Below are 16,522 nucleotides of genomic sequence, written 5' to 3'. Positions count from 1 at the left end.
TATTGTAGGGCGGGGTGACACAGGGAGCTGTAGGTTATGGAGTGTGCACCTCGTATTGTAGGGTGGGGTGACACAGGCAGAGGGAGCTGTACGTTATTGAGTGTGCACCTCGTAGGGTGGGGTGACACAGGCAGAGGGAGCTGTAGGTTATGGAGTGTGCACCTCGTATTGTAGGGTGGGGTGACACAGGCAGAGGGAGCTGTAGGTTATGGAGTGTGCACCTCGTTATGTAGGGTGGGGTGACACAGGCAGAGGGAGCTGTAGGTTATGGAGTGTGCACCTCGTATTGTAGGGTGGGGTGACACAGGCAGAGGGAGCTGTAGGTTATGGAGTGTGCACCTCGTATTGTAGGGTGGGGTGACACAGAGGGAGCTGTAGGTTCTGGAGTGTGCACCCCGTATTGTAGGTTCTGGAGTGTGCACCTCGTATTGTAGGGTGGGGTGATACAGGCAGAGGGAGCTGTAGGTTATGGAGTGTGCACCTCGTATTGTAGGGTGGGGTGACACAGAGGGAGCTGTAGGTTCTGGAGTGTGCACCCCGTATTGTAGGTTCTGGAGTGTGCACCTCGTATTGTAGGGTGGGGTGACACAGGGAGCTGTAGGTTATGGAGTGTGCACCTCGTATTGTAGGGTGGGGTGACACAGGCAGAGGGAGCTGTACGTTATGGAGTGTGCACCTCGTAGGGTGGGGTGACACAGAGGGAGCTGTAGGTTATGGAGTGTGCACCTCGTATTGTAGGGTGGGGTGACACAGGCAGAGGGAGCTGTAGGTTATGGAGTGTGCACCTCGTATTGTAGGGTGGGGTGACACAGGCAGAGGGAGCTGTAGGTTATGGAGTGTGCACCTCGTATTGTAGGGTGGGGTGACACAGAGGGATCTGTAGGTTATAGAGTGTGCACCTCGTATTGTAGGGTGAGGTGACACAGGCAGAGGGAGCTGTAGGTTATGGAGTGTGCACCCCGTATTGTAGGGTGAGGTGACACAGAGGGAGCTGTAGGTTATGGAGTGTGCACCTCGTATTGTAGGGTGAGGTGACACAGAGGGAGCTGTAGGTTATGGAGTGTGCACCTCGTATTGTAGGGTGAGGTGACACAGAGGGAGCTGTAGGTTATGGAGTGTGCACCTCGTATTGTAGGGTGAGGTGACACAGGCAGAGGGAGCTGTAGGTTATGGAGTGTGCACCTCGTATTGTAGGGTGGGGTGACACAGAGGGAGCTGTAGGTTATGGAGTGTGCACCTCGTATTGTAGGGTGGGGTGACACAGAGGGAGCTGTAGGTTATGGAGTGTGCACCTCGTATTGTAGGGTGAGGTGACACAGAGGGAGCTGTAGGTTATGGAGTGTGCACCTCGTATTGTAGGGTGGGGTGACACAGGCAGAGGGAGCTGTAGGTTATGGAGTGTGCACCCCGTATTGTAGGGTGAGGTGACACAGAGGGAGCTGTAGGTTATGGAGTGTGCACCTCGTATTGTAGGGTGAGGTGACACAGAGGGAGCTGTAGGTTATGGAGTGTGCACCCCGTATTGTAGGGTGAGGTGACACAGAGGGAGCTGTAGGTTATGGAGTGTGCACCCCGTATTGTAGGGTGAGGTGACACAGAGGGAGCTGTAGGTTATGGAGTGTGCACCTCGTATTGTAGGGTGAGGTGACACAGAGGGAGCTGTAGGTTATGGAGTGTGCACCCCGTATTGTAGGGTGGGGTGACACAGAGGGAGCTGTAGGTTATGGAGTGTGCACCTCGTATTGTAGGGTGAGGTGACACAGAGGGAGCTGTAGGTTATGGAGTGTGCACCTCGTATCATAGGGTGGGGTGACACAGGCAGAGGGAGCTGTAGGTTATGGAGTGTGCACCTCGTATTGTAGGGTGAGGTGACACAGAGGGAGCTGTAGGTTATGGAGTGTGCACCTCGTATTGTAGGGTGGGGTGACACAGAGGGAGCTGTAGGTTATGGAGTGTGCACCTCACAGGTTTACAGATGTGCTTTGTGGATTCTGTAAATTGCTTTCAAATACAAAACCTTAAAGCATTTTTCTCATGTTGCACTAAGTGTTGCAGTGTAATGGCTATAGACCAATAACATTACTCTTCCTTGACCACTCAGAATAGGGTTGCATGGTTAGTATTTTTAAGGCCAATGTAGATAATACAGAATAATTGTACCATAAAGGTTTTTTTTATGTTTTGAACATCACCTGAGTTTAATGAATTTCATCTTTCTTTTCTTTTCTCAGTATGGTAGACTAAACAAGACTAAAACAAATCTGGTTAAGTAGTTAGCCACATGCTATTTGAATTAAATCTTTGGGTTTTTTTTAATATAAAATGTTAAGCTTTAATAATTAAACACATAATAATATTCCAGCAGAAGACTTGGTAGTTAAGAGGTACAGCAGTACGGTGGCACTAAGCTGTCATTTATTTGTGCTGCTTTGCTGTGCACATGACTAACAGAGAAATATCTTTTTCAGTCTAAAGAAGTCCTCTGCAGAATTGAAGAAAATCTTGGCCAATGGACAGGTAAGCTCTTACCTATTACTATATACAGGTACCAAGTACTCTGCCCACCATGGATAACCTAGCACTATTCCTTTGATACCCACCACTAGTTAAAGGGACATTGTCATGGAAAATAACATGCTCTAATTTTATTACAGCATCACATTTTTCACTACTCGCTGTGGAAATCTGTGCGTTTTACTCCACTTCTGAGTTGCAGAGAACTTCTGGTCCTGAGCAGAAATGACAGTGAGCCAGTCTGACAACCATGCCAATCACTGGCTGTGTAAAGCTCAGGATCTGCAAACATGGCGGCTCCTGAGCTGTACATTACAAATGTGGAGTTAAACACATAGGACCAGTGGTGTGCTATTTAGCGATTTCTCTCGCACACAAACACAGCCAGAAGTAACCTTTTAACGATTGTGGGTTAGCGCGCGTATTACAAGTTAAAACTAAAATGTTTGCGCGCAAGTGAAAACCAATGTAACTTAAGGGCTTAGAATATCGTGACCACTCTAACTTCTTCTCCCCATAGACTTTTTAATAGAGAGTGCAAACTGGAAAAAAAATCTAACACTAACCCAATGGGAGTTAAACCTACAATGCGAACCCAAATGTAGTTATGAATATTATACATTTAAATGTTTTTCGCATAGGAAAAAGTTTTCTTTTATTTTCTTTTTAAATATTTTTCTATATCTGATGTATCTTTTGTAAAAAGCCTTTGTATTTCTGAGGAAGGGTTTTGTAACCCGAAAACGTTCACATTTAAGTGACTATTTAAAAATGAATCCCCACTCGAGTGCTCTTCACTGCCTGCTGTTGATACGTTTGCAGCACCCTGGGTTATCATAGTTCTGAAGTCTGGAGTGCTATCTCTCTGCCATATGTGACAACACTGAAGAAATGACGCTTTGCTACAATGTAAAGTAGTGAGGGTACAGCCTGTATAACAGTGTAAATTTGCTGTCCCCTCAAAATAACTCAACACACAGCCTTTAATGTCTAAACCATTGGCAACAAAAGCAAAGCCGTTTAAAATTGTATTCCACCATTATGTTCCTGCACTGCCTTAACCCTCTTGGGCATGGAGTTCACCAGAGCTTCACAGCTTGCCACTAGAGTCCTCTTCCACTCCTCCATGACAACATCACAGAGTTGGTGGATGTTAGAGTCCTTGCGCTCCCCCACCTTCCGTTTGAGGATGCCCCACAGATGCTTAATATGGTTTAGGTCTGGAGACATGCTTGGCCAGTCCATCACCTTTACCTTCAGCTCCAAGTCCCATTGGTTGTAAGAAATTTCTACATTTTTGTTTTTATCAAAACTGGATGATTAATGCAGATCCAGTTAAGGCATCGGCTTTTGAATATTAATGAAGTTTGTTTTTTGTTTTTATGTTCTTTTATTTTTTTTAAACTAATAAAAAACATAAAATAAATACTTTTCTTAAAGGGACACTAAACCCAATTTTTTTTTCTTTCGTGTTTCATGTAGAGAATACAATTTTAAACATTTCAATTTACTTCTAGCTAATTTGCTTCATTCTTTAGATATCCTTTGTTAAAGAAATAGCAATGCATATGGGTGAGCCAATCACACAAGGCATCTATGTGCATCCACCAATCAGCAGCTACTGAGCCTATCTGGATATGCTTTTCAGCAAAGAATATCCAGAGAATGAAGCACATTAGATAGTAGAAGTAAATAAGAAAGTTATTTAAAATTGCATGATCTTTCTAAATCATGAAAGAAAAATATTGGGTTTCATGTCCCTTTAATTCTATAAAAATTATTTTGGTAGTATTCTGAAGGATTGGTGCTAGATAACTATAGTTTCTTGTAGCTCTGTAATCTCATCAGGAAAATTTGGTTCTCTATATTGAACTTCCACTGAAGCTGAATTGTCTTGGTACTGACATACAATTATATTCTGTGTGCAGTTTTACTTTATTGAAGGGTGTTCTTCTTATTTGGTACTTTAATGATTAGTAGTTTAAAGTAATACTCTAGTTTCAAAAGAACACATACTATTTTGTTAGAGCATTTTATTTTTACTCAAATGCACTTTTTGAACTTTTTGACTCTGGTTAGGGATTGGAAAATGCACTTCGATCCCAAACTTCATTGGCTTATGGGCTATATGCTTATCTGGAGCAGCAATGCTGTTCACCTGGCTGCATGAATTTGACAAGTACATGTAAAACCTATCGTGAAAGAAGGCATTTGAGTAAAAACTAAAATTATCTAACAAAACTATGCATTTTATTTTTACACCATAACATAATTCCCAAACATAATTCCTATTATTAATACTGAGTTCACTACTGAAGTTGCAGCTTTTAAAGGTGACAGTTCTTACATAAACACTCCAAGGTATACAAATATTGGAGAGGTCTGGATGTTCCAATTTTCTCCCACATTCTTTTAAGAATCCCTTATATAACAGGGCAGCTGGTCAAGAGATTGCCAACCAGATTCTCTAGGCCAGTAGCAAGATCTTGCTGCCCATTACATCTCAATGTCATGGCTAATGAGCTCTGCCCCCGGAAGCATTCCTGCACAAACAGCATTCTGGTTATGGATACTTTGTGACTGCAATATTTTGGCATCCATTATACTGTCGTCAGGGTAACTTTCCCATTGATAACAGTGTAACCGTATTTACCGTTCTGTGCCTGTGATAAAGCTGACTTAATTACCAAAACCTCACCTTTTTCCTTTGTTATTGCACCCATATAGATATTATTGGTGTTTTTCCTTTCTCTTTGATAGTAACATTCTTGTAGCCCTACCATGCTGTAGCTAAATGTCTATAACTTTGGTTGGTACAAATAAATAAAATGTCCTTCTAGGGAGATAACAACATAAGATGGCACGCTCATGCTGTATGCAAATATATAAATATTGTATGTTTGACTTTATGTCCGTTAGACTTGCTATGGAGTAAAAGCAGAGAGAGAGAGAGAGAGAGACTGAGCCATACGAGAACCACAAATTAAAGAACAGCAAACCAATTGTTATGATGTTCAGAAAAAAAATACAAAATTAAATATACATAAAAGTGTAATGGGTAAACTTAATATGAAAGTTACATAATGAGTAACCTTGTTATATAAACAAACATAATGAGTATCTGTGTTTTATGGGCCTATAATGCCTTCTCAGGGTTCTGGTCACATTAATAAACTACTTGACCTTTGGTCTTTTGGTTTATTATACCACCAGCCGCCTCAGTGACATTAAAGTCCCATAAAACACAGTTACCCGCTTCAGAACCACCCTCTGTATATAATTTTAAACAGATTTTGACATATTTACTTTAATGGTTCATTTTATCTGCCTAATTCTATATTTTATATTATATATATATATACATACAATAATAAATCAAAATGCTTATACATTTCCTATGTTTACATTATTGTTTGGTATGTTGTTTATGTGTTTGTGCTTCTTGCGTTTAAATGCCAGATAGGATGAAGACCAAGCATCAGCTGATGATATATACATGTCTCTTTGGACCTAGAATTTTAAATCATTCGTGATTTCTTAGACGTGATACTTGAAGCTTTTTTTTTTTCCTTTGAAGGCCCACAATCTTTTACACCCTCTAGTTTCTCTTTAGCTTTTGGCCTGTTGTTTTGTGGATTAGACAAACCTTGTATGTGTAACAAGTGCTGGACTGGAGCCCTTCGGAGTAGAAGCGTGGGATCTGAGCATGTGATAACCAGCAGGGTCTCTCTCACTGCTCTGGGGAGGCAGCTGCCCGATGCTATCAAGTCTGCCTATTAGGATCAATTGGCCAAGACATCTGTGTCACTTCAAATAAAAGGGTCTTATTGATTTCCTAACTGCTGCTCACTTCCCCTTGTTCTTCAGGAGCCTGAAATCTTAATTATCTCAATGTCTTCCTGGCGTGGCCCCCTCCAATATTCATTGGCATTTCATGAATCAAGTCGTCATAGTTGAGCGTGTCAAGAAGACAATTAAACAGCCCTCCTCCCCACCTTTTCCCTCCCTGAACAATCACATCTATCACACTATCTGCTCACACTTTATCCTTGTTCATTTACTCACGCTGGTCACTAACTTTGCCATGCAGAAACAGAAGCATCCTAATAAGGGACACGTACCTCTTGCAGCCTATCAATACAAAGACGTCAAAATGTGAGTTTAAAAAACAAAACACATGACAGGCACGTGCATTTAATCTGCAGATGTAACGACTCTTCTTCATTTCCCTTCAACATATGTGTGATAGGGATGGAAGCTCCTCATATATTTCTAAAGGAGCATTGACGATAAAAGATGCTTGTCCACCCTGTTAAATATACAAAAAGTTACCTGCTGCTATGTCTTACTAGTCGACAGCTACTGGAAATTTCCAGCCACGTGCTTTAAATTATTTAATTTTTTTACACCGCAAAAGGCAAATGTAGATGTTTTATTTGCTGTATGTTTGTGCACAATTAATCTCTACAGTAATTGCGTACTGGCTGTAAAGGACAACACCCACAGCTCTGTTGGTGGATATAGAAGTCAAGAAAAAAAAAAAAATCTGTTTTATGCAGAACATGAATATTTGTTTATCAAATAAAATACATTATGAAATACCCTCTTTGATTTGAAAAAAAAGACAAAAATGACTTTAAAGGACCTAAGAACATTTACACTTCCTCATTGTATACAGACATTAGGAAAATCTCTTCATAATAAAATGATCAGCGGATAAAAAGCACACTGCACAATTTCTAGAACTCTATATATTATATATGACTTTTTTTTTCTATCAGTGTGTTAACCTTCTCCCTTTCAATTTAATGCTTCATATTAGTTGGATGTGAAAAGTTTTTAAAGAAGCCAAAGGGTTAATATTCACGTTATTAATCATTAATAGAAACTGAAAAGCCATTCTTCAAGATAATCAGGTATTGACAAGCTAGGAATAGCATTGTTGTGCTGCATTGATACAGGTTATGTGGTATAAATATTTATTTCTTTCCTGTCATTGTGAGTGAACGCCAGTATTGATCACTTATTGATAGTGTCAGCACTTGATAGGGCGCGTTGGGGTTGTTGCCATGGAAATGCTCTTACATGTTTAGTAGCCATGCTGATGAACAGGATACATTCTGGGATATAACGAGGAATTAAAGCAAACTATAGAAGTGCGGTTTGAGAAAGAGAAAGGTGTGTGTGTGCTGCAGGACACTTGTGTAGAGGGCTATCTACAGTGACTTAGGGCTAGATTTACTATCCCTTCAGGCGGACAGGTTCACAAGTAATGAACCTGTCCATCTGCAATCACCACTAGCAATGTTGCATCGCACGGCTAAATTTAACATTGCACAAGAGGATTCTTGTGCAATGCTGCCTTCCGCTCTGGCGCAACCAATTGCGCTAGAGCAAGGAATGTTAATCACCCGAACGAGTGAATGTCGGGCAGAGCAGAGTCCTCTTACAAATTGAAAGTCATTTTGTTACATTGGAAACATAAAATGCAGTGTGTATAAAAGTATTATGCTTGAAATAAAAGTACAGCTTATTTAGTAAATAATAAATTAAAATTGCTTTTTAAAACTATATATTTTTTGTTACAAAAACTTTGTTTCAGATAGAGTATACAATTTTAAACAACTTTCCATTTTACTTTTAGTATCAAAATGTCTTTCTTTTCTTGTTATCCTTTGTTGAGCAGCCGGAAGGTAAGTTCAGGAGTGTGCACGTCTGCAGCACTATATGGCAGCAGTTTTGCAATAATGTTATACATTAGCAAGAGCACTAGATGGCAGCAGCTTTATAACAATGTTATACATTAGCAAGAGCACTAGATGGCAGCAGCTTTATAACAATGTTATACATTAGCAAGAGCACTAGATGGCAGCAGCTTTATAACAATGTTATACATTAGCAAGAGCACTAGATGGCAGCAGTTTTATAACAATGTTATACATTAGCAAGAGCACTAGATGGCAGCAGCTTTATAACAATGTTATACATTAGCAAGAGCACTAGATGGCAGCAGCTTTATAACAATGTTATACATTAGCAGGAGCACTAGATGGCAGCAGTTTTATAACAATGTTATACATTAGCAAGAGTACTAGATGGCAGCAGCTTTATAACAATGTTATACATTAGCAAGAGCACTAGATGGCAGCAGCTTTATAACAATGTTATACATTAGCAAGAGCACTAGATGGCAGCACTATTTCCTGTCATGAGGTGCTCTAGACATGTTTAGACAAGTTTATAATAATAGAAGTAAATTGGAAACTTGTCTCAAAATTGTATTCTTCTCTATCTGAATAAAACATTTGGGTTTTCATTTACCTTTTAAAAACACGTGCACTATAAGGAACCTCTTTTGCCAGTACAAGAGAACAGGCAGCCCCCCCCCCAAACAATGAAAAACTGAAGGAAAACCATCAACATAACAAAACTAAGAACATTTGATTGTCTCCATTAATCCTCCTACTGATTCATAGTACCAAACAGAGAGAAAGCACTTGTTTCCATTAAAGAGACACGCCAAATCCTTAAAGCATTTCGGCTTGCTGAAGTCATTTAGGGGTGTGTAGGAGGTCCCCCTTAATCCTGTTTTATTAAAGTGCCTATTTCATGAGAATTCACTTTATAAAACGGGATGGGAATGCCGCCCTGGCTGCCAATGCTTCCCTATGAGAAGAATCTGATTGGCTGACTGATCGCAGAAGAATTTATTGCTCTTGCAAGAGCTTGATCAACTTTTTCCTGATTTTCATGTGTATTGCTATCTATAAATTAATGTATTGTGTATTTTTGGAGGCAGCTATTTACAATACTTGCTTACTTGAAGATGCTGATGGTGGCGAAGCCCATTGTGATAATGCAAACATTACAAAAGGAACAGAAATAGTGTTTCTGGAATGGGAACATTGGAGGGAAAAGCTATAATTGCACTTTAATTTCTATGGCCCTCTCTGGCATGCAAGGATGTGTTTTGTCATATTTCTTTTGACGGTATTTGCATATTGCAGGGTTTTATTCAGCAATAATTGCACTGTGTTTCTAAGGGCTGGATTTAGTGGCCAGATCACAGGTAAGCACTATGTTGTGGTGGGATAGCACATTAGTAGGAATCAAGTCATCATTTAGATAAAGGTTATGAAGACAAACTAATGCAGTTAGAATATGGTTACATTTTCAGAATTCAGAGGAATTTCAACTCTTACCTTTCATTTAATTTAAAGGGATAGGAAAGTGAAAATTAAACTTGCATGATTCAGATAGAGCATGTCATTTTAAGACACTTTTAAATTCACTTCTATTTTCAAATGTGCTTCATTCTCTTATTATCCCTTGTTGAAAAAGAATATGCACATATCCTACACTAGTGGGAGATAGCAGCTGATTGGTGCTTGCACACATTTGTCTCTTGTGATTGGCTAACTAGATGTGTTCATCTAGCTGTCAGTAGTGCAAAAATGTTCCTTCAGCAAAGGATAACAAGAGAATGAGGCAAATTTTACAATAGAAGTAAAGGCCTAACAGAGGACAGAAACAACTCAATCCACTATACCAACAACATGAAGACCACAAGCAAAATAAACTGAAACCTTTTTCCCTGCAGTGCCCCTAGAGACAAATGCATATTTCTCTTTTATTTCTCAGTATTTTCTTATTATTTGAATTGTATTTCAGGATTTGCTTGTTTTCAGGGTACAGGAATTGCAATGATTTGAGACTTTACATAAAGTCTCATAAGTTTTTATTTTTAAATCTTCATGTTATATAGTTTTTAGAAAGAAAATTGGTTCTTCAAATATATAAAAACCCTGTCATAAACTTATTATTTATCATTGTAAAAGAACATATTCCATACTCAATTTTTTCACTTTTCCATTAAAAAAAACTGCGTTAAAAATAAAAAACGGGGAAAATTTCCCCCAATTTTTTTTTTTTTTTTCTGGGCTTTCCCATCTCTAACTGTAGATTACAAGTACATAATCGACTTGTTGTCAAAAACAAACAGAGGAATGAGTATCAAAACAATGTAGATAGAGGTGCAGAAACTGGTAAAATTGGGGTAATTTGTTGCACATTTACAATCTCCCCCTAAATAAACAGTCTATGCAAACCACAACCTTCTGCACTCTACAATTCTGTCACTCATTCTCTACAATTGGTGTGTAAGTACGGTTAGTGAGTGTAGAGTGTAATCTTAAATGTTCACTATTTGTGAAAAAAAAAACAACTAACCCTGCCAAATACCTGATTGATCACATAAGGAAATGTAAAATAATGGAACTTTGCTAACAAAATGACTGTGGCTAGGTTTGTTTACTCAAGTAACAAGGATTGGCTCCTCCAAATAAGGCAAGTTGAGGGTGAAGCTTGGCTTTTGAAAACAATTGCAGCAAAGTGTGAATTTATTCAAAACATTTCCACACTTATGGTATTTACTTTATTGCAAGACTGCAGAAAAAGCTTGTAATTACAAGTTGTTCACTGTTCCTTTAAAGAACAGAGCTCTGTAAGCCTGAAAAAGAGGGTCTGCAGAACATAGCACGGGCCTCTAAAATACAACACACATGTATGTTACTGGTTACTGAATGTCACTAAAATTCTGCCATTTTCTTGCCTTCTTTATTTAGCATCCATATTCAGAATGTGCAGTGACAGATGTATATTTTGTCAGTTTCTTTATAGTCATGGTAGAAATTTACTTCTTTCCCCAGGCATATAAAATATACAGCTTGCTTTTGATTGCTTTGTGTACATTACATCATCTGTGTTAAACTGATTTATTTAATAATGTTTTTGAAGGGGACAATGTAATGATTTTTGAACACATAGTATAATAAAAGGGTATTTCTAGAATGTGAACTAAACTAGCGTTATTTAAGTACATTATATGTCTTCTACAATGGAGTTTTTTCCTTCCATTGCTCTTTGTTTATGTTCATTTCCCCCCCTACTAAGGGCCAGATTACAAGTGGCGTGCTATTTAACGCGCCCGCACTAACTCTGCTAGAAGTAAGGTTTTTGTGCATGTCGGGTAGCTTTTGTATTACAAGTTGAACGTAATGTGTTCTCAGTCACGCGTTAACGCGATGTGCTCAAAAAGCCGAACTTTGTATATTGCAATTGCTTTTAAGTATTTCCCCATAGAAGTAAATGGAGCAAAACAAAATGGGGAAAAAAAACATGATTTATATATATATATGTGTGTGTGTGTGCAGATTGGAATATTTACATTAAATACACAGTATAATACTTTAGTAAATATGAATATTGCATAAATATTTTTCATGTTTTCATCTACTTAAAGGGATACTAAACGCATTTTTTTTTTCTTTCATGATTCAGATAGAGCATGCAATTTTAAGCAACTTTCTAATTTACTCCTACTATCAATTTTTTGTTCTCTTGCTATATTTATTTAAAAGCAGTAATTTAAAGCTTAGGAGCCGCCCCATTTTAGGTTCAGCACTCCGGATAGCGCTTGCTTATCGGTGGCTACTTTTAGCAATCTAATAAGCAAGCAGAACCCAGGTTCTGTACCAGAAATGGGCGGACTCTTAAGCTTTACTTTCCTGCTTTTTTAAATAAAGATAGCAAGAGATCAAAGAATAATTGATAATAGGAGTAAATTAGAAATTTGCTTAAAATTGCATGCTCTATCTGAATCGTCAAATTATTTGGGTTTAGTGTCCCTTTAACTGCAAAGGGCTCCAATGCACTTATATATGTCTATATGTGTGTACATATGTATTTATTTGTTTATATGTACATTTATGTCTGTAAATACATATACACATAAATACATCTGTGCACACATATATACATATACATCTTTACTAAGATATGGATATTTCTCCAACATAGGTGTGTCCGGTCCACGGCGTCATCCTTACTTGTGGGATATTCTCTTCCCCAACAGGAAATGGCAAAGAGCCCAGCAAAGCTGGTCACATGATCCCTCCTAGGCTCCGCCTACCCCAGTCATTCTCTTTGCCGTTGTACAGGCAACATCTCCACGGAGATGGCTTAGAGTTTTTTAGTGTTTAACTGTAGTTTTTATTATTCAATCAAGAGTTTGTTATTTTGAAATAGTGCTGGTATGTACTATTTACTCAGAAACAGAAAAGAGATGAAGATTTCTGTTTGTATGAGGAAAATGATTTTAGCAACCGTCACTAAAATCCATGGCTGTTCCACACAGGACTGTTGAGAGCAATTAACTTCAGTTGGGGGAACAGTGAGCAGTCTCTTGCTGCTTGAGGTATGACACATTCTAACAAGACGATGTAATGCTGGAAGCTGTCATTTTCCCTATGGGATCCGGTAAGCCATGTTTATTACGATCGTAAATAAGGGCTTCAAAAAGGGCTTATTAAGACTGTAGACTTTTTCTGGGCTAAATCGATTCATTATTAACACATATTTAGCCTTGAGGAATCATTTTATCTGGGTATTTTGATATAATCATATCGGCAGGCACTGTTTTAGACACCTTATTCTTTAGGGGCTTTCCCAAAGCATAGGCAGAGCCTCATTTTCGCGCCGGTGTTGCGCACTTGTTTTTGAGAGGCATGGCATGCAGTCGCATGTGAGAGGAGCTCTGATACTTAGAAAAGACTTCTGAAGGCGTCATTTGGTATCGTATTCCCCTTGGGGCTTGGTTGGGTCTCAGCAAAGCAGATACCAGGGACTGTAAAGGGGTTAAAGTTCAAAACGGCTCCGGTTCCGTTATTTTAAGGGTTAAAGCTTCCAAATTTGGTGTGCAATACTTTTATGGCTTTAAGACACTGTGGTGAAAATTTGGTGAATTTTGAACAATTCCTTCATGTTTTTTCGCAATTGCAGTAATAAAGTGTGTTCAGTTTAAAATTTAAAGTGACAGTAACGGTTTTATTTTAAAACGTTTTTTGTACTTTGTTATCAAGTTTATGCCTGTTTAACATGTCTGAACTACCAGATAGACTGTGTTCTGAATGTGGGGAAGCCAGAATTCCTATTCATTTAAATAAATGTGATTTATGTGACAATGATGCCCAAGATGATTCCTCAAGTGAGGGGAGTAAGCATGGTACTGCATCATTCCCTCCTTCGTCTACACGAGTCTTGCCCACTCAGGAGGCCCCTAGTACATCTAGCGCGCCAATACTCCTTACTATGCAACAATTAACGGCTGTAATGGATAATTCTGTCAAAAACATTTTAGCCAAAATGAACACTTATCAGCGTAAGCGCGACTGCTCTGTTTTAGATACTGAAGAGCATGACGACGCTGATAATAATATTTCTGAAGGGCCCCTAACCCAGTCTGATGGGGCCAGGGAGGTTTTGTCTGAGGGAGAAATTACTGATTCAGGGAACATTTCTCAACAAGCTGAACCTGATGTGATTGCATTTAAATTTAAGTTGGAACATCTCCGCATTCTGCTTAAGGAGGTATTATCCACTCTGGATGATTGTGACAAGTTGGTCATCCCAGAGAAACTATGTAAAATGGACAAGTTCCTAGAGGTGCCGGGGCTCCCAGAAGCTTTTCCTATACCCAAGCGGGTGGCGGACATTGTTAATAAAGAATGGGAAAGGCCCGGTATTCCTTTCGTCCCTCCCCCCATATTTAAAAAATTGTTTCCTATGGTCGACCCTAGAAAGGACTTATGGCAGACAGTCCCCAAGGTCGAGGGAGCGGTTTCCACTTTAAATAAACGCACCACTATACCCATAGAGGATAGTTGTGCTTTCAAAGATCCTATGGATAAAAAATTAGAAGGTTTGCTTAAAAAGATGTTTGTTCAGCAGGGTTACCTTCTACAACCAATTTCATGCATTGTCCCTGTCGCTACAGCCGCATGTTTCTGGTTCGATGAGCTGATAAAGGCGGGTCGGTAGTGATTCTCCTCCTTATGAGGAGATTATGGACAGAATCAATGCTCTCAAATTGGCTAATTCTTTCACCCTAGACGCCACTTTGCAATTGGCTAGGTTAGCGGCTAAGAATTCTGGGTTTGCTATTGTGGCGCGCAGAGCGCTTTGGTTGAAATCTTGGTCGGCTGATGCGTCTTCCAAGAACAAGCTACTTAACATTCCTTTCAAGGGGAAAACGCTGTTTGGCCCTGACTTGAAAGAGATTATCTCTGATATCACTGGGGGTAAGGGCCACGCCCTTCCTCAGGATCGGCCTTTCAAGGCAAAAAATAAACCTAATTTTCGTCCCTTTCGTAGAAACGGACCAGCCCAAAGTGCTACGTCCTCTAAGCAAGAGGGTAATACTTCTCAAGCCAAGCCAGCTTGGAGACCAATGCAAGGCTGGAACAAGGGAAAGCAGGCCAAGAAACCTGCCACTGCTACCAAGACAGCATGAAATGTTGGCCCCCGATCCGGGACCGGATCTGGTGGGGGGCAGACTCTCTCTCTTCGCTCAGGCTTGGGCAAGAGATGTTCTGGATCCTTGGGCGCTAGAAATAGTCTCCCAAGGTTATCTTCTGGAATTCAAGGGACTTCCCCCAAGGGGGAGGTTCCACAGGTCTCAGTTGTCTTCAGACCACATAAAAAGACAGGCATTCTTACATTGTGTAGAAGACCTGTTAAAAATGGGAGTGATTCATCCTGTTCCATTAAGAGAACAAGGGATGGGGTTCTACTCCAATCTGTTTATAGTTCCCAAAAAAGAGGGAACGTTCAGACCAATCTTAGATCTCAAGATTTTAAACAAGTTTCTCAAGGTTCCATCGTTCAAGATGGAAACCATTCGAACTATTCTTCCTTCCATCCAGGACGGTCAATTCATGACCACGGTGGATTTAAAGGATGCGTATCTACATATTCCTATCCACAAGGAACATCATCGGTTCCTGAGGTTCGCATTCCTGGACAAACATTACCAGTTCGTGGCGCTTCCTTTCGGATTAGCCACTGCTCCAAGGATTTTCACAAAGGTACTAGGGTCCCTTCTAGCTGTGCTAAGACCAAGGGGCATTGCTGTAGTACCTTACTTGGACGACATTCTGATTCAAGCGTCGTCCCTTCCTCAAGCAAAGGCTCACACGGACATTGTCCTGGCCTTTCTCAGATCTCACGGATGGAAAGTGAACGTGGAAAAGAGTTCTCTATCTCCGTCAACAAGGGTTCCCTTCTTGGGAACAATAATAGACTCCTTAGAAATGAGGATTTTTCTGACAGAGGCCAGAAAAACAAAACTTCTAGACTCTTGTCGGATACTTCATTCCGTTCCTCTTCCTTCCATAGCTCAGTGCATGGAAGTGATCGGGTTGATGGTAGCGGCAATGGACATAGTTCCTTTTGCACGCATTCATCTAAGACCATTACAACTGTGCATGCTCAGTCAGTGGAATGGGGACTATACAGACTTGTCTCCGAAGATACAAGTAAATCAGAGGACCAGAGACTCACTCCGTTGGTGGCTGTCCCTGGACAACCTGTCACGAGGGATGACATTCCGCAGACCAGAGTGGGTCATTGTCACGACCGACGCCAGTCTGATGGGCTGGGGCGCGGTCTGGGGATCCCTGAAAGCTCAGGGTCTTTGGTCTCGGGAAGAATCTCTTCTACCGATAAATATTCTGGAACTGAGAGCGATATTCAATGCTCTCAAGGCTTGTCCTCAGCTAGCGAGGGCCAAGTTCATACGGTTTCAATCAGACAACATGACAACTGTTGCGTACATCAACCATCAGGGGGTAACAAGGAGTTCCCTGGCGATGGAAGAAGTGACCTAAATCATTCTATGGGCGGAGTCTCACTCCTGCCACCTGTCTGCTATCCACATCCCAGGAGTGGAAAATTGGGAAGCGGATTTTCTGAGTCGTCAGACATTGCATCCGGGGGAGTGGGAACTCCATCCGGAAATCTTTGCCCAAGTCACTCAGCTGTGGGGCATTCCAGACATGGATCTGATGGCCTCTCGTCAGAACTGCAAAGTTCCTTGCTACGGGTCCAGATCCAGGGATCCCAAGGCGGCTCTAGTGGATGCACTAGTAGCACCTTGGACCTTCAAACTAGC

General features: G+C 40.3%; 1 protein-coding gene across 2 annotated transcripts in view; it reads left to right on the top strand.

The window, feature by feature from the left end:
* MAP2K5 (mitogen-activated protein kinase kinase 5) overlaps positions 1-16,522 on the top strand; it is a 314,237-nt gene that overhangs the window by 35,847 nt on the left and 261,868 nt on the right. For both annotated transcript variants that reach the window (XM_053718510.1, XM_053718509.1), the window contains exon 7: positions 2,469-2,517. In XM_053718510.1, the coding sequence (XP_053574485.1) occupies positions 2,469-2,517 (49 nt within the window). The remainder of the gene's footprint in view (positions 1-2,468; positions 2,518-16,522) is intronic.

Source organism: Bombina bombina, chromosome 6 (assembly GCF_027579735.1).
Source record: "Bombina bombina isolate aBomBom1 chromosome 6, aBomBom1.pri, whole genome shotgun sequence".
Taxonomy (NCBI): Eukaryota; Metazoa; Chordata; class Amphibia; order Anura; family Bombinatoridae; genus Bombina; species Bombina bombina.
The sequence above is the reverse complement of the archived record's forward strand: the minus strand, read 5'-3'. Positions and strand labels throughout refer to the sequence as shown.